The sequence below is a fragment of the Dunckerocampus dactyliophorus genome, chromosome 20, assembly GCF_027744805.1.
Source record: "Dunckerocampus dactyliophorus isolate RoL2022-P2 chromosome 20, RoL_Ddac_1.1, whole genome shotgun sequence".
NCBI lineage: Eukaryota > Metazoa > Chordata > Actinopteri > Syngnathiformes > Syngnathidae > Dunckerocampus > Dunckerocampus dactyliophorus.
This window is the reverse complement of record NC_072838.1, coordinates 7,044,865-7,066,270: the sequence shown is the minus strand read 5'-3', so window position 1 is coordinate 7,066,270 and position 21,406 is coordinate 7,044,865. Positions and strand designations below refer to the sequence as shown.

The window sequence follows — 21,406 nt, the reverse complement described above, 5'->3', positions numbered from 1 at the left end:
GAAAACCTGTTTATGACTTTCTGTATATGTGTTTTGACATTATTAGAGCCCCGTAAACATGAAATAACACCCTATTCTTCTGTGTTTACATCAGCGAGCTAGCTAGCTAGCCTCTCCAATTTACTAAACTTAATAAAATGTTTCAAATCAGGACAAAGAAGCCAAAAGTCTTTTTCTTATTATGCCTACTATATTGGGTAATACGAGTGTAAAGGTCTGCGATTGGCTGGCAACCAGACCAGGGTGTACCCTGCCTCTCACCCAAAGTCAGCTGAGATAGGCTCCAGCATGCCCCCATTACTCCAGTGAGGAATGAATGAGTGTAAAGGTGACCATAGGGGTGTTATTGCATGTCTAGAGGGCTCTAATAATGTTAAAAACTATATTTAGAAGGTCGTAAGCAGGATTTCTATGCTCAAACCACGAAAATATTGCATTTATGAATAAGGTGTCTTACTTTGCAGACATTTGCATATCACAATTTGGTCTGGAACCACTTAACTGCGATAAATGAGGAATTACTGTAATTAGATACAGTACAGTATTATGCATACATCAGGGGTAGAAATAATTTCACTAAATGTGTAGTAAGATTTTTACATACCAATATTTACTATACACACGAGTCTTATGGCTTATTTTCTATTTTTATGTCTACAAAATTTGTTTATAGGAGTGTAAAGGTGACTAAAGGGGTGTTGTTTCATTTCTAGAGGGCTCTTTATTTTAAGAACTATTTAGAAGGTCGCAAACAAGTTTTTTTTTGCTCAAACTGCAGAAATATTCCATTTATAAATAAGGAATCCCTAATTGGGATGGAAATTCACTTATCATGGTTACATTAACCATGATAAATGAGGGATTACTGTGCAGTACTGCATCAATTGAGGCTGTGGTTAGACTTGACTTACCTGTCTATAAGCTCAGAGCCATTTAATTCTACACAAAAAATACATGTTCATTACAAATGTAGCATCTTCATCACCTTAGAATACTTTTTAATCATCTTTTTATGACAGTTGCAGCAAATCGTCTGCAGCTGCTGTTTAACGTTGGGCACTGACGCTCCTTGTCTTCAGTGCAGCGTGTCTGCAGGGAATCATTGAAGGACAAAGCATCAAAAACGAGATCAGCTAATGTTATGTGAAGAAAACTATAGCAAAATTAGCAACCGCAAGGACTCTTCATCTCACAAAGACTAACCACCCTGCCCAAAATGACTTCTGGAACACCTGAGCTTGAGTATTTTTGGACACACACCCTGGTATTCTCCTTGAAAGAATGCCACCAAACCTTTTTAGCACATTGAGGATTACCAGAAGAGCCCTTTTTTCAAAACATGACTTGTTTCTTTGCCCTTACCTTTCCGCTATCTCTGTCAAAGCTCCTAAGCGCCAACTTTTTTGTGTTCTTCCAACAGCCGTAGATGTCACTTATCTCCTGGAGGAGGGTGCAGGGCGGCGCCTACGGCGACGGACACTAGGATTTGGTGATTTTGTTGGCAGAAAGTAACATTTCTACTTGCCTTGCCTTCTAAGCAAGACAGGAAATGAGCTTTGCTGGGCTAGCCAACCCTTCCAGACCATAATGCATCTTTTGGACCTCCTATTTCACCTCTTCCGAGACTCTGAGGGGATGGAAGGGGGTTTGGAGTCGTCGACTAAAAGCAAGCTTTCAAATAGCTCACACGCTGATAGGCGCAATAATAGGAACATGGTACTGGAGTAGGGAGCGCTGGGTCAGTCAATGCAGATGAAGAATTGCTCCCCCCTGTGGCACCTTGCTGCATTGTCAGAATGATCAGTGCTGTGACTTTTGGAGGAGAGATGCAAGTTGAGCAGTCTGCTCAGATGCTGCTCGTGAGAAAGAGGATGGATGAACTGCACTTTTGGTACCATGGATATATCGTGAAGCTCTGTGTAATGTATCTGTAATGAAAACACACTAAAGTACTGGATGATGCAGTCTTATCGTCTTTTTCCTGCTATACTGTAGTCAGCCTACTCCGAACACCGGATGTGTGCTTTTGTCCAAGCGTCTTGTTACGGTTTTCATGTTTTTTCTCCCCATGAGATGCTCATCTTTCCAAACGATGTGATTCACCAGCTTAACTAAATCAGGTGGGACGCGCACTGGCTTGAACTGTAACGCCTTACTCGGCCGTGCTGTCCGACTTCCTGTTTTTACACTTAGTGTGTCTGTAGTCTACCAGATTTCATGAAGATTTCCTTTTTTTTTTTTTTTTTTTTTTAGAAAAAAAAAATAACGAAAAAAAACAAGGGCTTAATGGCAATTAACAATTTAAACAAAACTATGGAAAACAACGCTTAACATGAAATGTATCGTGATGGTAATATTTTCTTATATTCCGTGAGACAAGCGTATGCTGTATATTGGGTGGGGAATGGACTTCTTTTTTTTTTTTTGGTCTCTTTATGTTTATTGCCATGGAGAATGTTTGAAAAGAATATCTGACAGGATCTCCCCCTTGAAATGCGTAAAAGGGACAAGCTGCGGTGTCCCAATGTTGTAAACTGACAAAGAATCCATGAGACGGTTAGCTGTACAGTGCCAACTTCTGTATATAGACACACACACACACACACACACACACACACACACACTGAGGGGTTTCTCCAAAAGCAATATCTTGAAGTTTTGTGTTTATTATTGTACTGTACAGCCCTAAATGTATTGCAATTATTATAATAATGCTACTATTATAAGTTCTTCATATTGCTATTATGAAGACACTTAAGCTTGGAGGATTTTTTTTTTTAAATGTCTTGAAAATCTCACCATAATCTGTCCTCACAGCATAGAAACACACAGTTTGTTGCCTCGAAATGAAATTCATGCAAATGTCGTGCATGAGTGAGAAGAATGTCAAAAGGAAGGCATTGGGACACGGCAGTGATACAGAATATTGTTAATAATATTGCTTTTATAAAAGGAGGAATGCACTCCTCTTTTTGCTGCAAAGTGTTGAACACTAAAAAAACAAGCCAACATAAAAATGTTAGAATATTTTTGAGCAGTGACAGAAACAAAAGTGAACCGATCGAAACCTGTTATTATTATTATTATGATGATTTCATCTTTCAAATAGGAAATGGTTCTGTTTTGTGATAGCGGTCATCGTATGATGCTTGTACTTGTATTTGTGTTTTTCTGTGATTTGTTTCCTTCTTTTTAGACAATCACAAAATAAGATGCAAGCATTGTAAATGGCAGACTGGCATTTTGTGACGTGTACAGTTTGTCAAAAAAAAAAAGAAAAAAAGAAACAACAACCTCTCCCACTCGTTATTAAAAGTTTGTAATTATGATTCTTAAGTCATGGGAAAAATACTGTTGGTTTTTACTTTTTGTTTTATATTTGTTTTTTGTTTGTTTTTTAATAAAAAAGCACTACATTATCGTGAATGATTCTTTTGTTCAATTTGTGTTTGTACTTTTTTTGTTCATCTGGGAAAATAATGTGTGCTCTTAACGTCTCTCAGCATTATCTTTATATATGGTAGGGGCCCGAAACCACCTGGCATGGAAAACTTTCAGAAGCGATTGTAATTAATAAAATATATATATATATATTGTAAATAACGGCATCAAATTTTATATAAATGCTTATAGTTTGGAAAATAAGGGCCGTTATTTTACTGAAAAATGAATATGCTGTTAGACAGCCCATGGCTTTTGCATGTTTATGTGGTTTTGTTTCATTACAGTATGTGTAATTAAGCGTTTTACCCCACTTTGTTCGGCGTTCTTGAACGCACCATAGTTGTGTACTCGACAGAATTGAAAGTCTCATATAAATTTTTCCGATGCTGCCACAAATAGACTTCTACTTTTCCCGTTATTCTTTCACCTTATCATTCTTCCCATATGCTAATGCTGTGTGTGAATGCGGCGTCATTGACAACGTAACTGTGTGTGTGTGTGTATGTGTGTGTGTGCTAGTGCTAGTGTGCATATTTGTTCAATGTCATGTTAATTCATGCTGTCACCCACACTTCAATATAGTAATCTTCTCACTGGAAAACAAACTCCAGGCTCGTACCAATCGTGTCTTTATTCATTTTCTGCTTTTAATTTGATGCTTTTGGAAGCTACTTTTCTACACAGTGTAACGCGCAGCGCTTTTACTGTGAAGGCCGGAAGTGTGTTGTTAGTCGCTCTTCCGTCGTGTTAAGTTTTCAAAAGACCTTAGTGGTCGTTTTATACACAACACATAATATTTGTATAACATTGCATTTAGTTCCCAGTGGACCGCAGATATACCGGATTATCTTGAATTGTTGTCGTCAGGTTCATTTTAAAGAAGTGTACTTGACCGCATTGCTAGTTAACAAACGTGTTAAATACGTATGACCACACCTGTTAACATTTGCATAAGAAAATAAGGAAATTTACACAAAATAGTGGAAATTCTGGTGGAAAGACCCGACTGCCTACTACGGTGCAATTGTTGTTTACTGGTGTGCTTCTTTTGTTTTGAAGGCCTGACTATACCTGACAGTTGTACTCCGATGTTTCCCGAGTGTTTCCGAGCCGACCGGAAACTGTACTGTTCTTTCCCCATGAACGTTAATAAAATACAACAAAACTGTTAAAACGGGAGGGCACCTGGAAAGAAGGGGAAAATACTGTAGTTTCCAGGTGTAAACGGGAGGCTTGACAGGTATGTGTATGGCTATTAAGTCTCGCGTTGTTTTCATGTAATGTTGCCATAGTTACGCGTAGTTCTCGCTTCCATAGCAACGCTTCAAGGGCATAAACATGGCGAGGAAGAAACAAGCTAAAGACAAGTCAGACAAGACTGCCCCAGAAGTGCCGGAAGAGCCGGCCCCGGTACAAACAGGTAGATTCCATCTCATATTTTTTATCGACTGTCAACTGAAATGTTTTATAGGATATTCAACAGAGATACTATAACAACCTCTACGTATGAAACATAATTATTACTATTACATCTATGACCTGTTGTTCCACAACAGCATCTACCGATGAAACATCGGCTACTCAAACGTTTGGTAAGTACATCAGTCTTTATTTGGGTGGTCACGATACATGATATTGAGTTTATGATAAAGACAAATGTAAAATAGATTGCAGTAGATTAGTTTCATGTTTACGCCAAAAGAACTACAGTTCCCATGATACTTATGAGAAGCATGTTTAGGTAGAAGTCTTGTGCAGTGATTGTGTTTTGACTTGACACATCTTAAGTAGCTTTGATTAAACATAGAATTGCCACAGCTTCTGCTCGAAGATTATTGATTGCAAGGTTAATAGTGTGCATAAATTACTTAATGTGTGGCTCTAAACCTGCCTTGTGCACTGCCACTTCCACATTACATGTACAGTAGACGCCCCTACAACGTAAATAATCCGTTCCGAGAACGTTTATGTTGTAGGGTTTTTATGTCATACGAAGCGCTAAATACATGTATATAGCGTAAATGTGCTTTCAATGTTGCCCTGCACCCGATCCTCACAGATGACTATGAGTGCTCTGGTAATGTGGCGATTGATTTTCCTGGGCTCTGTGCTCTTGTCGAGATGAAAGATATTCCAGTTTTGAAGACCAAATCCGCCGCCAACACAGAATTCAAAGAGAGCACCACAGGTAAACACCGCCTTCGTGTAATACACACCTGAGTACACAAGTCAGCGACAACTACAGCGGAATATCTAAAGTCACACTCCCCCAACCTTGTACAGTTTGATCAGCAGTTTTGGGGAAAATACACCTCTAAAGTCCCACAGAAAATTAGAGGTCAAACTCCCTTTATGCCTGACCGCCAGTGTGTCTGTGCAATTATGGTACCAAGCATCAAAACCCATTTTTACCAATGGGACGGCCCTGGAACACCCCACCAGGGTAGCGTCCAGAGGGAATCTGTCCATAAAGGTTAGGGACAAAATCGGTGACAAAGGGCAGCGTCAGTGGAAAGTACTCTGGCTTACACACCAAATATACAACGACTGAACGTCTTGTGTGACAGGGTACTCCATACGTCCGGAGAACCCCTCACCCCCCAAAGAACATGGTTGAATGCCTTCTTCGAGTCCACTAGGCACATGTAGACTGGTTGGGCAAACACCCATGCACTCCCCAGTAGCCTGATTCTGAATTCCATGGGCAGATTACACTGATATGGCAACACACAGAAGCTGAAATCTGATTGGACAGAAAAATCTAACATACAGGTACTAGAAGCAGTGCAGCCAGGAGACACTCTACCAAATGAAAATAACAGACTGTTGGGAATAAATGAATACCATTTCATGGAACAAATACTGTAGTTGAAGTTGTAAATGTACAGTAGGTAAGTGCGTCACAGAAGGTTTTGCTGACCCTGGCTGGCTGCACACCGGTTGAAATGAATGAATACCTTTCTGACAGTTTCAATCAAAACTAGTAAGCATTACTATCCTTGTAAAGGGAAGAATCTATGATACAGGTTTTTTATTGAACCTCAATAGATTGAACATTTGTATCTACTGCGTCCTGGGAGTGTAAGTGATAAGTCTACATTTGATCATTTCACTTTTCTTCAGGTGGCAGGCAGGCCCACAAAAAGGTCGCACCTGATTTGTTGAAACCAGCCCTCCAAGTGGAGCTGGAGAATGGAGACCCTTACAGCACAAAGAGCATGAAGATTTTTGGTAAAGACTCTTTAGAACACAAACACTTAGATGACGACATTACACTTGACCTCAATTTACTTTCTGAATGTGAGAGTGAATGGTTGTTTGTCTATGTGTGCCCTGCGATTGGCTGGCGACCAGTCCAGGGTGTACCCCGCCTCTCGCCAAGTCAGCTGGGATAGGCTCCATCATACCCGCGAGGATAAGTGGCATAGAAGATGAATGAATGGATGAATTGGCTGGAAAGAAGAATGAAAATTGGAAAAACTTCATTGACCTACTTTCCAAAGTCTTTGCTCACCACAGGCGCCACCATGCTTCGCTGTTATTTTTATATTAATTTTATATTAATCTTCATTTACATCTGGCCCCCCGGGGCTTGAGTTTGACAACAGACAGTTTAGTGCAGGGGCGTCAAACTCGTTTTCACCATTGGCCACATCGCAGTTATGGCTACCCTCAGAGGTAATCGTGGAAACATGTTAATGTAAAATCGCCTCATGATATTATGACATATTTGATTATGATAAATAGTGAGATTATTATCATTTATTATCATTATTGTTATTATCATTTTCGCTTTGTATTGTTTTACCAACAAACTTACATTGAAAGAGGTCAAGGTGCCAATCGCAAATTTGAATATGCCATTTGTCAACAAAAATAAAATATTTTTATTTGATTCTTCTTTTTTTTTTTTTTACTTAATATAATATAAATATATTTTAACAAAAAAATATTAAAATACGTAGAAAATATTTTTTAAATTATATAAAAATAATGATAATTTGTAATATAATTATATTCAAAAAGTAAAAAAAAAAAATTAAAATAATAACATGAAAATATATATACAAATATTGAAAAAATCTTTTTGGCATGCATTATTTACAGGATTTTGTGGGCCACACAAAATGATATGGTGTGCCAAATTTGGCCCTGGGTCGTTGAGTTTGACACCCGTGGTCTAGTGCATGGGTGTCCGAACCTTTTCCACCGAGGGCTCCATGTGTAAAGTGAGATAACTTGAGATAACTTCTGTTGTGAATGGGAAGAATATCAATAAAATCGACTTGGCTTCATTTATCCAGCCTTGGGAGAGCACCAATAGCTGGGTGGTGAGCATTGGCAGGGAATCGAATCCGTGCGGTCTGCAGAGTGCACCACTTCACTACGGTTCCCGTGCAGGTATAAAAAGCGTGTTAAGCATGAAGAATCCCATGATTCCTGGCCAGTGACGGTATCGAGTTGTTATCGCTACAGACAGTATTGCAAGTTGGAAGTGCAATGTAAGAAAGCATGCCAAGGTAAAAAAAAAACTATTTTAAAATGACACGTCCATGACAAAAGTCACTTCATAAGTTCAGAAAACCCGACAGATCCCAAGAATGTGAAGGTATCCCGTTGCTATGACTGTTCGCAGGATGGAGAGTAGAAGAGCAGCTGATACGAGTGCTGAGCAAGATGATTTCCTCCATGCATACGCTGCACAGCCTTTAGTAAGCCACAAGCAGTGACCTGCGGTCATGGGAGGCAGGTGAAGCAGAATAATAACATAAAATACATGTGTCCCTTGAACTGTGTTAGAAATGCATTTTCTGTAACGTCAGTCGTTTTTAACATTTTCCTACTTCAAATGGCGGAATTTGCACATACAGAGCAGAAACCTAAGATGAGGCGGCCGCGAGCTTCTCTTCTCTTCTCGGTTTTGTGTGCAAGCCGTCCGAGAGCGCTCCGAGTCGGATCATGGCGCCTGCCGGTTTGAGTTTGTCAGCATGTGGCAGAAACGTTTATTCTACACTATGGCTTTCTACAGCCTGTGTAATGTCTTTAATGCAAGTGTGACATCATTATTCTTGCTATTTCCGCAATAAAATACAGTCGTCCCTCGCTAAAACGGGTTTGATGTCGCTCCCTCGCTTGATGGTGTTTTTTCAAAAATTAATTAAGAAATGCTTGCTGTTTTTCGTGTTTGACTGTGGCCTATTATTAGTCAAAAAATATTAAAAGACAGGTCATATGTAGTATTCTGGTCACGACTAGGCGTCAGTAATGTTACATTGATGAGACATTACCTGTATTAAGTCAGTCATCAAACCTATTCTCAAGTGTAGAGTAAATAAATTGGATGCTAACTAGTTAGCTCGGTAGATTGCTGCAGCGGCCCTCTCTTGTGTCACTTCAGGGATCCTGTTACTTTCGCAAAAGCGGTGTGCAATGTGATGTAAACAAAGCTAGCAGTATTGTCGCAGTGCATGTGTATTTATGGCAGATTAACGTTAGACTGGCTGTCCTGGAGATCAGTGGTTCCCAAACTGTACCCTTTTTTCAACCGGATGTTAGGATCCTCCTGTTTGAATGGGTTAAACTTCAGCTTCATTTTTGTCCACTTGCAATCGCTATGATTTAAGTCTGCGTATTAATTTGATACCAAATTGACAGGGAAAGATGAAGCAGTATCCAAAGTACAAAAATGCATACAACCAGCGATAAAGCCTCATCAACACCAACATGAATTAAATCTTCAAGATTAAACAATCTTCATGCACGACATAACCATCAAAGCTGCTTATTGGTTCATATAACTCACCCAGAGCAATGAGGAACTCCATGCTGTCTCCTTCTGTGCGCTCTGCGCTGTGAGGCGCTCAGGCGCACTCCTGATTGTGAGTGTTAAGCGCTAATTGTTTTTCATTTTTATTCACGTACCCCCATGACGATTGCCGTATGGGTACGCCACTTTGGGAACCCAGGCTGTAGATCAATCAAGCGACAAACATCGTAGTGAGGATGGATGACAGGCTGATGTCCATCTTTTATTTAATGCCATCCAATCAACCCACATTACGTTGGAGACACCACAACAAGGAACTTTCCCAATGCTAATGGTGAGTGGTTATGTCTTATTACTGCTTATCATGTCGACGATATTAAGCAACACAGGTATAAAGGTGACTCTAGGGGTGTTATTTACTGTCTACAGGGCTCTAATAATATTAAAAGCTGTTTTTAGAAGGGCATAAACAGGTTTTCAATGCTCTAACTATAAAAATATTCCATTTATTAATACTGAATCCTACTTAACAAAAATTCACCTATCGCGGTGAATCCGGAACCAATTAACCCCAATAAACGAGGGACGACTGTATGCAGAAATCGCATACAGGAGGTGCTGCAGTACTCGCTCCATCCTAAAGGGGTGGGGCCGTGTGTGAGCTGGAAGGTGCTTATTACTGCCGTCCTTCCACAGAGAGGAAAAGCCAGCATTTGGAAAAGCCTGCTGAATGATTAATTAATCAATTTGACTGCCCAGAAGTTCACCAGAAGGTGATCAGACTATTACAACAAAGTATCAGAATTTTTCCTGGAGAAGGACAGGATGCATGTACTGTACTTCCTAAAGTGCTTTTTAGTTAATTTAAAAAAGTCACTAAATGTGACTAAGAAGTATTTGAAACCTTTGTCATCCTCTTCATGAGAAACCTGTATCAACATAAACAAATCAGTGCCTCACCAGCCATGAACCTCACCGCACGTCTCTGGTCACGGGTATTATTTTGCACATATTCGTACTATCTGTGTTAAATTTTCCACCATTGCCCAGTTTTTGGCAGGCAGGATTGACGGATCCAATGATTATCACGCTGTCAGAGGCTGTATCTGCATGCATGAGCCTCAGGTGAGTGGAGCAGTCCTTTGACTTGACTTGACTTCAGGTGTGTTCATGTCAATGATGTAACTCCCACACTGAATTTTGATAGGGTTATAACTTTAGAGGGCAACCCTGTCTTACAACAGAGCCACCACCTTCTGTTGTCCGAAGGAAGTGTGTGAGTGACAGACACAATCTTTCATAACCACCTTGCGCTACTAACGCGACAAAGTCAGATTCAGTTCGTGTACTTCTTCGTTGCAAGTCTCACTCACTTACACCTGCGCAACAACCAAATCGGAGACGAGGGCGCATGCCTTCTCGGGGTGGCTCTCTCAACAAGCAGATATGCAAACTGGAGCCTCGTTTCGCTCAACCTGTCATTCAACCACATCGGGGATGCCGGTGCTGCGTACATCGCAAAGGTATCATCCCGCACAGCAAGTGTGTACGCCTCAGATGACTGCTGAAGGGGTTTCCTTGCTCTTTTTTTGTCATCCTCAGGGCCTGCGTTTCAATCGCACTTTGCTGTTCCTCTCACTTTCCAACAATCAGATCGGCGACTCGGGGGCGACTGAACTGGCGATGGTAGTTATTGACCTGAGATGTTCCTTTTTAAAATGAATCTATGTCCTTATGCACTGTTTGTATTATCAGGTTCTTGGCGAGATTGTGCTTACCCATGAAGAAATTGTGGAGAGAAGGAAACTGCTTCTGGAGAAAATGTATTGTGCAAAGCTACGTTCACGCTTCATGGTATGATGACTGTGTAGTTGTTCAAAACAATGCCTGGCATAAGCATAAGGGTTCGGTGCAGCGTGTGTTGGGTGGTGGTGGAGGGCGGGCGCCTTGGCAACCTGGTCTTCCGCAGCCAAGTCTGGTTCTTGGGGCATGGAATGTCACTTCACAGTGGGGAAGGAGCCGGAGTTTGTGCGAGAGGTTGAGACATTTCGACGAAACATAGTCGGACTCACCTCAACCCACAGTTTAGGTTCTGGAACCAAACTCTTGAAGAGGGGCTGGACCTTGTTATTAATAGCTTCCCGACTCGGTGCCTTTGGAGGGCATCCCTGCTGGTGACTCCGTTGTTCTACTGGGAGACTTCAATGGGCAAAGACAGTGTGACCCGGAGGGCATCATTGAACTCAACTTCTGTGCTAACCACAGTTTGTCCATAACAAACACCATGATTGAGCATAAAGATGTCCATAAGACACCAGGACACCCTAGGCCACAGGTCTGTGATCGACTTTGTAGTTGTATCATGCGATACAACGCATGTTTTGGATACGTGGGTGAAGAGAGGGGCTGAGCTGTCCAATGATGAGTTGGTTTAGATGGCGGGGGAGAATGCCGGAAAGTCCTGGAAGACCCAAACGTGTATAGAGGGTGTGCTGGAAACGTCTGGCAGAGTCTCCTGTTTGGTGAGTCTTCAACTCTCACCTCTGGCAGGGCTTCACCTGCATCCCAGGGAGGACGAGGACATTGAGACAGAATGGACCGCATTCTGTACCTCCATTGCTGAGGCAGCCGTTGTAGCTGTGGCCGCAAGGTGGTCAGTGCCAGTCGTGGCAGCAAACCCCGAACCCGATGGTGGACATTGGAGGTTAGGGCTGCTATCAAGCTGAAGAAGGACTCTTCTCACGCATTTGTGGCAATTTCAAGGAATTTGCGCAACCAGAGTCAACATTTTTTTAACCAAATTATTTCACGTAGGACATTAAGAAGAAGAGGGGAAGACTTTTGGCTGTGGCAGTTTGTTAGGAACTTGCTTGACGTCTGTTCCTGATGAGCGTGTGGGGGAGGAGTCGGAGCCATGAGTGGTGGGACAGATTATTGCGAGGTCGGTTATACGCGACGTTCAGACTGCAGTAGCATTGGATACGTATCGAATTCATACAGTGGAACATTGGTTTGCGGTATTAATCTGTTCCAGAAGGTCATACTATAACCCAAGCATACTTTAACCGAATCAATTTTTCCCATAAGAACCAATGTAAATCCAATGAATCCGTTCCAGAAAGCCAAAAATGTTAAAAAATGTAAAACTATAATTATCCAACTATACAAATTTGTTAACATTTTTCAGACTTGTGCTGTAACTGTGTTAGTTAGCAAAGAACTACAGTCAACGGCTGATGACATCATAGAAGGACAACGGAGCTGAGGTCCACTTCCTGTTTTCATGTATTAGCAAGCTAATAGGATGCTAACAAGGACGATATGTGATAATACATTAAGAACACAGTTGGACTCACACAGTGTATTAATAACACGACAAGACGCATGCCATATTGTACGCTAATTGGAAAATGTATGCAAACCAAGGTATAATTTTGACCAAAAAAAACATGCTAACCGAGGTTCCACTGTATCGACGTACGAGGCCTGGGTCGCATTTGAAAGAATTGGAATTGTGCTGTTTACATTGACATGAAAAATCATATACAGGTTACACATGCGAAAAAAAGTGCCTCTCAGGGCCTGCTAGCTGGCCCACAGTGAAATCAGCATTTTTCTGTTGATCAGAGCAAAGCTTTTCGACAAGCCAAGTCACACCCACAATGGCTGACTGAGGAGGAGAAATTGGCATCTTTGGTGAGTCGATGGATTTTATTTTAAAATGTTTCATTGTTTTGTCATGGTAGTAGATAAACATTGATTTCTGAACACCTCCAGATGATGTTGTAGTGTAGATGTTTGGAGTTGTCTGAACCCTTAATCACTGAGTCATTCTATTTAAGCTCGTTACGTTTGGCTGAGTGTCAAGTTTACACTAACGGGCGCCGCCAATGTGCTTGACAATGCAACCTAAGCCAGAGTAGTTGATTGCAGATCAACACTGAGCCGACAGAAGTTGCTAAAATAAATATGAAACCGCGTATTGTTTGCATGTGTATTGAACGGTTCGAGACAGATTCTTGTATCATTACACCCCCCCGTGTACCTTCGACCAAGGATTTTCATAGTCAAATCTGATTCGTTAGATTTTGTCCATAGTCGACTAATCAAATGTTTTTTTAAGAGTACCGCTAATGGCAATCCCAACAAATAAAGCCGTTTTAGTCATATGTCTCTGTCAAAATAATGACGTTGCAGTCCAAAAGTCTCTTACTGTGGGTGTTGTAGAGTCGTTACTCGTCCGTTTTATTCACTAAAGACTGCACATCAACGAGAAAAATGCTCAGCAAGGAGAGTCTGTGTGGCGTTAGCGCCTTCCTTGCCTTTGTTTACGTTCTCGACGCCGCTTGGGAGCACCTCTGCCCGGCTGGGTGGTGTGTGCAGACTCCAGTACTCCGGAGATCTCGAGTCGAAGATGGATGATGAAAACGGTGGCGCTGCGAAACCCAATATCCAAAAGCTCTTGTTGAGGGTAAGATGTTAAACAAAATAATAACTACAAAACTGCATCTGGAAGAGACGCAGGGCTTTGCTGTGTGTACTCAACGCCATCTTGCATAAGTGTAGGTCTTCTGTTACAGTAACAAAGTAGTCTGGAACAAAACAAAGACTGTTTTTTTTTCTAAAAATGTGTGCTTAGCGGCAGCCGTGGTCACCCCCATGTAGTCAGAATGGTAGAATCTTGATCACATGACATTTTCATGTGATTCAGCTGCCAGATTGATCGTTGAATCAGACTCCTCACAATCAAATAGTCAATAGCTGACTATTACTAAGACACCCCTACTGTTCGCAAACCAACCAACCAACAATCGGGTAAAAGCAATACCACCCGCCTTAGTGGACGCTAACGCTAACGTCGTCCTGATACTGCTCACACCCCCTAGGGGGCCTATTAGCATGATATTTGGGGAGTTCTATAATATACCCTCCTGTAATAACCAACAAAATATTCATTTCTCTCTTTGGCGATTCTGCTTGATGACTCCACTTGTTTGTGCAAATGTTTCAAGCTTGCCTCGTGAATAAAGAAATGCGAGGGCACAAACGTGGCCTATAAATATTTCAACACAATCACATACTTTATGCTTTTGCAGTCCTCCTCAGCAGCAGACGTTGACCAGTCGTCTGTTGCCAAGCTGTCCACTGACCATCTCCCTTCTGCAGCTAGTGCCACTTTGCTTAGCTCCGGCAAAGGGGAGAGCAAAAGCACGGCTAAAAAGCGGGTATGGTGCAAACAAAATATACAATTGAATGAATGAACAGTTGCAAGGCTGTCCTTTTTTCAAACAGGCCTTATTACCTTATCATTTCTTGTAGGAGTCATCAAAACCTGAGGGGAAACGGGCTCCAGGCAAAGACCAACGGTGTTCTAAGAAAGGTCAATAGCTGTTACTTCAAAATACTTGTTTTTAATTCATGCATTCATACATTTCTCTATGGTTTCCTCCAATCGATCAAGCAGATGGTCAAGACATTGACGAAAGAGGACAAGCGACTGATCCAGAGGTATTATACACTCAGTACAGTATTGATTGAATACGATTAAACTCATTTATAAACATATTTTGCATTTGTGTACCTCCTTCTCCATCAGCACAGAAAATCATTGGAGATGGCGAATATGCTTGTGAGTGATTCTCTGGAGCAGAGGAATGGAGACCTCATTCTGCCGGGAAACACGAGCCTCGTCTCCCTCAACCTGGCAGGTCAGTACATCTTTACATCTTTACTCACGGTGCTCCATGTTGGGGCTGTACGGTGGTCTAGTGGTTAGCATGTTGGAGGGTTCGAATCGCCATCGGGCGTCCCTGAGTGAAGTTTGCATGTCATCCCCATGCGTGCGTGGGTTGGATTGCCGATCACCACACACTTCAGAACAGCGACTGAAACCGGCAAGACCAGAGTAGGAGGACTGTGCATCTGTGTGAACTGCTTTTTGCGTCTAAAAATAAATAAAAATAAAGTTTCAGTGTTTATTTGTTTATCTGAGTCTTTCAGCCTCTAAGACCCAAATAAGATCTGTTTATTTGTAGGGATCGCCATTAGTGGTGCTTTTATAAAAACAGAACAATATTCGACTGTTCGTCGACTGTGGAAAAAAATCTTAACGAATCAGATTTCACGATGAAAATCCTTAGTCGAAGACAGTCCTACCGTGATGGGAAGAGAAGCAGAGACTCGAGGTGAGAAACATTATTGAATTCAAGAAATAACTCATGGCAAAACAGGAAGGTGGTGTCCGTGTTAACCTCTTTAATCAATGAAGGGAAAAGTAATTTTGCATGCATTTAGATGCATTTGTTTTCTGCATGTACAGTTGTAAAATTGTAAAAACGGGTTTTGTGTTCACATTTTTGGCTTTCTGGAGCGAATTAATTGCATTTACATGATCTCTTATGGGAAAAATGTATTTGGTTAGAGTACGTTTCGGTTAGAGTCGGACATTCTGGAACGAATTAATGATACGAACCGAGATTTCCACTGTATTACATTTTGCTTCAAGGCATTAATGCCATGTATATATTTGTGCAGGCAACAGGATAACAGAGCTGTCTCTGCCACAGTTCCTGTCGTCCTTGCAGATGCAAGATACAGGTAAAGGTCTGCTGCGTCTCTGTCTCCAGGTAGGTTTCAGGTTTAAGCAAATACTTCACCTGTGTACCACATCCACTTTTTTTAATGGAAGGTTTATTTGAACCGAGAGGGACAGAGTATCAACAGAAAAGAAAAATAAACATTAAAATGTTATGAATTCATTTGTATCGGATCGATTCAAATAAGTACAGTCATGCAAAAAATGACTAGACCACTCTTGTTTCTTCAGTTTATTGATCCATTTTAATGCCTGCTACAACTAAAGGTACGTTTGTTTGGACAAATATAATGATGATAACAAATATAGCTCATAAGAGTTGAATCTAAGAGCTGATATCGAGAAACTTCCTTGGTTTTCTTGCAAAATCACTGAAGTTCTTACATGAATAACTATAGCATTGTACTGCCAAAAAATGCAACTCATGAGCTATTTTTGCTGTCATTGTTATATTTGTCCAAACAAAGGTACCTTTAGTTGTACCAGGCATTCAAATGAACTAGAAACTGAAGAAACAAGGGTGCTCTCATCATTTTTTCCATGATTGTATTTGGTCCACTCTGTGGCGAAACTCCTGTTGGCTTCCTGACGTTGGTCACCAGGGTTGTGCATATCTCAGGGGGGATTTTGTCCCCAAAAGTTTGGAGGGTGTTGCTTGGCAACTCAGTCTTTAAACTCCCATCCAATGATCCGGAGGTTTGACCACTCCAGGATTTGAATGTGCTTCTTGTCAAGCCTCTCCTTTGTTGTCTTGGCTGTATGTTTTGGGTCACTGCCATGTTGGAAGACACATCCGCGACCCTAAATGCTTCAGGTGTTAACTGGCAAACTTCAGATGGGCCTGAACATTTGCCTTCATGAGCAGGGGGACCTCGCAGGTACTGCAGGATCTCAATCCACTACATCCAAGTGCCTCACTTGCTGCTTTTCTTGGTGACAGTGCTCCCAACTCTCCTGACATCGTCAACCAGCTCCTCCCTTGTCATTCTGGGCTGCTCCCTCGCCTTTTTCACAATCATGCTTCCATACCAGGGGATCTCTTGCATGGAGCTTATTGCCTGTTATCTTGTGTTGCTTTCAATTACGCGTTATCACGCAAACTGTGGTCTTTTGCGGAAGGGACACGGTCCATTTATTTATTTATTTCCCTCAATCACATTCATTTATGAGCTTTATTTAACGTATGTTTCTGGATTTTCTGTAGATATTCCATCTCTGTCTGTGAATACAAACCTATCATAAGAACTGGACTGCTCATGTATTTGTAGAAACTTACAAATTCAGCAGGAAATCAGTTTGTTATTGACCCCACTATCGGTATTTAAGTCTTGGTAATCAGTAATGGAAACATGACATGTACATCACCGTATATAATTAGCATCTTCAGTATAATTAGTGGACGTGTGACCATTTCTGATCTCTGTCTGCCGTAGAGAAACCACTTTGCTGCAGAGTGTGAGCCTTACGTAAAGATTCAGGAACTGATGGCACTCAGAGACCCCCTGAACAAAAAGAGTGAAGAGGAAGAGGAAGAGGAGGGCGAGGAGTCGCATTGCTCCGACAGTGAAACGAAAGCAGAGAAGTAGAGTTCGATTTTAGAGATTATGTCCGAAGATTTTCACCGGATGCACATTTTTTTTTTAATCCAATAAAATCCATGACCTCACGTGCACAAATCAGCCTTTCGTTAGTGTCCATAAAACAGCACTATACACCATATATCAGTGACAAAGTGTGGCCCGGGGGCCATTTGCGGCCCGCAGCTGTTTTTTTATTGGCCCACATCACTTTCTAAAAATATAATTTAACAAGAACAATTAAAAAAAAAAGAGAAAAATCGGCAATTATAAGAATCTAACAAGAAAACGTCATTTTACAAGAATAACGTAATAGTACGAGGGAAAAATAGCTTCATCTTAGTAGCATAAGGCTGAAATATTAAAGAAAAAAAGACTTTTTTTTAAAAGTCGTAATATGAGAAACAAACAAAACGAATAAAGTTATAATTTTTGGATAATTAGGTTGTGGTTGTAAGTTATATTAGGAGAATAAAGTCAAAATATGGGAATGAAGTCAATTACCAGAAGAAAATATACAAGAAGAAATTTGAAATAGCTGGAAAAAAAGCAATACCAAAAATTACAGCTGTTAATTTTACAAGAATAAAGTTGTATTCTAAAGATTTTTAAAAATTTGCAGTTTTACGAGATAAAGTCGTAATATTATGACGAGAAGTTATGCCATTTCGGTTAGGGTTGGACATCGAGCATCGAAGGGAACCGCGACTAACATTCTGATTGTCGCGGGATTATTACATTTTTTAAATTTTGACTGATCGACCAGCCTGTCGACCGGAAAAAATGGCCGCATATCACAGACGAAGAAGAAGCAGCAGGGAGTGTTTGTGTTCATCCACTCCCAACATGGACAGCGTGCGACGGCGCCTGTTCGGCTGAAATTCTTCGAGAAAAATGAACGGTCGGCGACATGCAAACAGAGTCATAATTACGAAAGGAAAAGTGGAAATTACGAGATAAAAGTCAATTAATTATGAGACAGGAAAGGCACAATTACGAAATAAAAAGTCAAAATGATGCGATACAAACTGCACATGGGCCGCACGGTGGCCTAGTGGATAGCATGTTGGCCACACAGTCAGGAGATCGGGAAGATCTGGGTTGGAATCTCTGTTGGGCATCTCATGGTCTCCCCTTGTGTGGGTTTTCTCCGGGTACTCCGGTTTCCTCCCACATCCAAAAACATGCATGTGAGGTTAATTGGCGACTCTAAATTGTCCATAGGTATGAATGTGAGTGTGATTGGTTGTTTGTCTATATGTGCCCTGCGATTGGCTGGCGACCAGTCCAGGGTGTACCCCGCCTCTCGCCCAAAGTCAGCTGGGATAGGCTCCAGCATACCCGCGACCCTCGTGAAATGGACATGCGGAAAATGCATGGATGGATGGACAAACTGAAACGTGCTGCCTTCTTCACAGGGGACTTTGTCACATGGCGCTCGGCACATGCGCAGTTGGTATCTCTTCATTTCGACTTTTTATCTCATCATTTCGACGTTTTACCTCATAATCATGCCTTTCTTACCTCATAATTTCAAATTCTCCATTTTTTTTTCCTTTCAGTGGCGGCAACGGGCTTCCATTGCTCAGTCCTCTTCATTTCCTGGCACGTTACCCAATCGTTCCACCAGATGGCGACAAACAGTCGTCTTTGTGTTTGTATCCGGAGCGCTGCAGCTGAAAAATGAACACATTTCACAGAGATAATAACTGACTCATGAATATTTCATTGGGGCATTCAGATCACGAATACAATTATGATGCAAAATTCCTATACTGAGACGGTGGTGGATTGTGTGGTCGTTTATTCAATGAGTAAAATGGAAACTAAATATTACATCTCAGCCTCTACTGTCAACAGCGAAATATTTGGATAAAAATAAACAAACAAGACAAAATATAGCATTATTGCACAATGTTTGCAGGCGCGCTGTCATACAGCTCACATATCAGCGTTGAACTGAGTGCGAGCAGATGGCAGACACACTTTTAAAAATTCATACTCACAGTCACTAAACATCAACACTCTGTCCAACGTGTTTGATAGCTGATGTGTGTGTGTGTTTGTGTGTGTTTAAAAAAAATCCAAATACTTCCCATCCTCCTGGTGGAACTTATTTAAAAACATTTTGCCTCATTAGTCAACAGAATCTTTGTTCAAAGGCAATCTGGTCCTTTTCTCCTTGGGAATTTTCAAATATTTATCTGTATTTACATTTGAGGGATATTCCGTGTTTAATTACAAACAGTTACGGTGTTTTCGACCCTGCGAGCTGAGTGAGAAACTACTTTTTTTTTTCAATGACTGTAAAGTTTTTCCGCCTCTTCTCACATGTGACGTCTTTGGCCTGTATGGACAAACGTATTGGTTCACATATGGTACACAGATTGGCTAGATCCCAATACAGTAATCCCTCTTTTATGGTGGTTAATTTCTTCCACATCCGACCGTGATAAGTCGATTTCTTCAAATAAATTGAATATTTTTTTAGTGAGAGCATAGAAAACCTGGTTACAACCTTCCAAATATGCTTTTTAATATTATTAGAGCCCTCCAGACATGAAATAACACCCCTATAGTCACTTTTACACTCCTATTACCCAATATAGTAGACATAATAAGAGAAAATAAGACATAATATAGTGTCACATGTTAGTACTGGGACAGTTTCTTCTTGTTGTTCTTTTTTACTTCCTATTCTGTACAGTACGTCCTGCAGTGGCAATTGTCTCATCAGTGTAACATTACTGACACCCAGTGACCAGTGTAGAATACTACACATCACAGCATGTTTTCCAGTGCATTTTCTGAAAGCCTTATATTTGTCTTTTGGTTCTTTTAGCCATTTTTATGCTTGAAAGTGCTTAATTTGTGCCAAAAGTATGTCAAATTTGCTTAAATATGCATATTTTTGGACCAATAATAGGCCGTAGTCAACCATGAAACAGCATGATTTATTAGTATTTTTGAAAAACCGTGATACAGTGAAGCCGCAAAATTGGAATCTTTCTTTGGATGTTGTTGTGGGGTCTTTTGTGACCTCTTGGATGAGTCGTCGCTGTGCTCTTGGGGTCATTTTGGTTGGCCGGCCACTCCTGGGAAGATTCACCAATGTTCCATGTTTTCACCATTTGTGGGTAATGGCTCTCACTGTGGTTTGTTGGAGTCCCAAAGCTTTAGAAATGGCTTTATAACCTTTTCCACACTGATAGATCTCAATTAATGTCAGTTAAGTTATGTTGTAACAGGGGGGGCAATCACTTTTTCACACAGGGCCATGTAGGTTTGGATTTTTTCTCCCTTAATAATAAAAAGTTTCATTTAAAAACTGCCTTTTGTGTTCAGTTTTTTGTGTTGTCGTTGACTAACATTTAAATTTGTTTGGCACTTTCTAAAAATGCAATTAAACAAGAAAACCAAAACAAAAAACTTGTAAACATGGAAGAAAGATCAGCGATTTTACAAGAATAAAGGCAAACTACGAAGAGAGTAAAGTCATCATAAAAGTCATCATAAAATATTTTAACATTTAAAGGAAAACATCATCCACGATCCTTATGTGAGACATGAACACTTGTCTGTCTCTTTTCTGTGCGTTCTAAAGATATAAAAACAGATAAAAAGAGACAGCTCAGTAGTGCATGTAACGGGATACACCTAAAACACCTCCAGAAACCTCCAACAAGTTTTTATGGTTTTATATGCATGCTGTAACCATGTACAGTACATTCATCACAACATGTAAAACTTTTATTATTACAGTATTTGGCCATATTTTGGTCCTTTTAAGGATTACCCGAACTTTCTTTGTGGCCACATTGATTTCACATGCTGTAGCAACATAGAAACGAACACCTACACCTAGCGTTAACTTGTCCAAACTCAAAAATAAAAACAGCAGCAGCAGTAGCGACAGCCTTTCCTTTTTGGTAGTGGCTTGAGGCACTGAGAGCGTGTGAATGCGCTGCGGGCGAGTCGTGGTGAAGCTAGTCTCTAGCCAGCTAGTAGCTAGCCGGTGTGATG

The 21,406-nt window shown here is 40.9% G+C and overlaps 3 protein-coding genes across 8 annotated transcripts in view; 2 read left to right on the top strand and 1 right to left on the bottom strand.

The window, feature by feature from the left end:
- ash1l (ash1 (absent, small, or homeotic)-like (Drosophila)) overlaps positions 1 to 3,321 on the top strand; it is a 44,128-nt gene extending 40,807 nt beyond the window's left edge. For all 4 annotated transcript variants that reach the window (XM_054763193.1, XM_054763190.1, XM_054763192.1 and 1 more), the window contains one exon: positions 1,421 to 3,321. In XM_054763193.1, coding sequence (XP_054619168.1) covers positions 1,421 to 1,512 — 92 coding nt within the window. In that variant the 3' untranslated portion in view covers positions 1,513 to 3,321. The remainder of the gene's footprint in view (positions 1 to 1,420) is intronic.
- A 741-nt stretch (positions 3,322 to 4,062) lies between these two features.
- On the top strand, positions 4,063 to 20,558 carry lrrc71 (leucine rich repeat containing 71). 3 transcript variants are annotated; one of them, XM_054763209.1, is made up of 18 exons: positions 4,063 to 4,684; positions 4,762 to 4,864; positions 5,001 to 5,036; positions 5,504 to 5,632; positions 6,568 to 6,675; positions 8,081 to 8,156; positions 10,262 to 10,336; positions 10,419 to 10,487; positions 10,575 to 10,734; positions 10,814 to 10,897; positions 10,967 to 11,065; positions 12,839 to 12,907; positions 14,308 to 14,436; positions 14,531 to 14,591; positions 14,676 to 14,719; positions 14,808 to 14,919; positions 15,746 to 15,837; positions 17,240 to 20,558. In XM_054763209.1, the coding sequence occupies exons 2-18, from the start codon at positions 4,783 to 4,785 to the stop codon at positions 17,390 to 17,392; spliced, it is 1,578 nt and encodes a 525-aa protein (XP_054619184.1). In that variant the 5' UTR covers positions 4,063 to 4,684; positions 4,762 to 4,782; the 3' UTR covers positions 17,393 to 20,558. The 3 variants fall into 3 exon arrangements, with proteins under 3 accessions (XP_054619184.1, XP_054619186.1, XP_054619185.1); XM_054763211.1 differs by lacking the exons at positions 4,063 to 4,684; positions 4,762 to 4,864; positions 5,001 to 5,036 and having other exon boundaries at positions 5,612 to 5,632; positions 10,419 to 10,485; positions 10,575 to 10,897; XM_054763210.1 differs by lacking the exons at positions 4,063 to 4,684; positions 4,762 to 4,864; positions 5,001 to 5,036; positions 5,504 to 5,632; positions 6,568 to 6,675 and having other exon boundaries at positions 7,610 to 8,156; positions 10,419 to 10,485; positions 10,575 to 10,897.
- The window catches only part of LOC129172927 (protein 4.1-like), a 141,349-nt gene continuing 136,252 nt past the window's right edge, over positions 16,310 to 21,406 (bottom strand). Inside the window, exon 21 of the mRNA XM_054763198.1 lies at positions 16,310 to 19,059. The gene's annotated coding sequence lies outside the window, so the exon portion shown is untranslated. The remainder of the gene's footprint in view (positions 19,060 to 21,406) is intronic.

Coding starts and splice junctions, on each gene's coding strand:
- lrrc71 (XM_054763209.1), top strand. CDS start 4,783: ATGGCGAGGAAGAAACAAGCTAAAGACAAGTCAGACAAGACTGCCCCA. Junction 5,037..5,503: donor ATCGGCTACTCAAACGTTTG/GTAAGTACATCA, acceptor CGATCCTCACAG/ATGACTATGAGTGCTCTGGT. Junction 14,920..15,745: donor CGTCTCCCTCAACCTGGCAG/GTCAGTACATCT, acceptor ATATTTGTGCAG/GCAACAGGATAACAGAGCTG.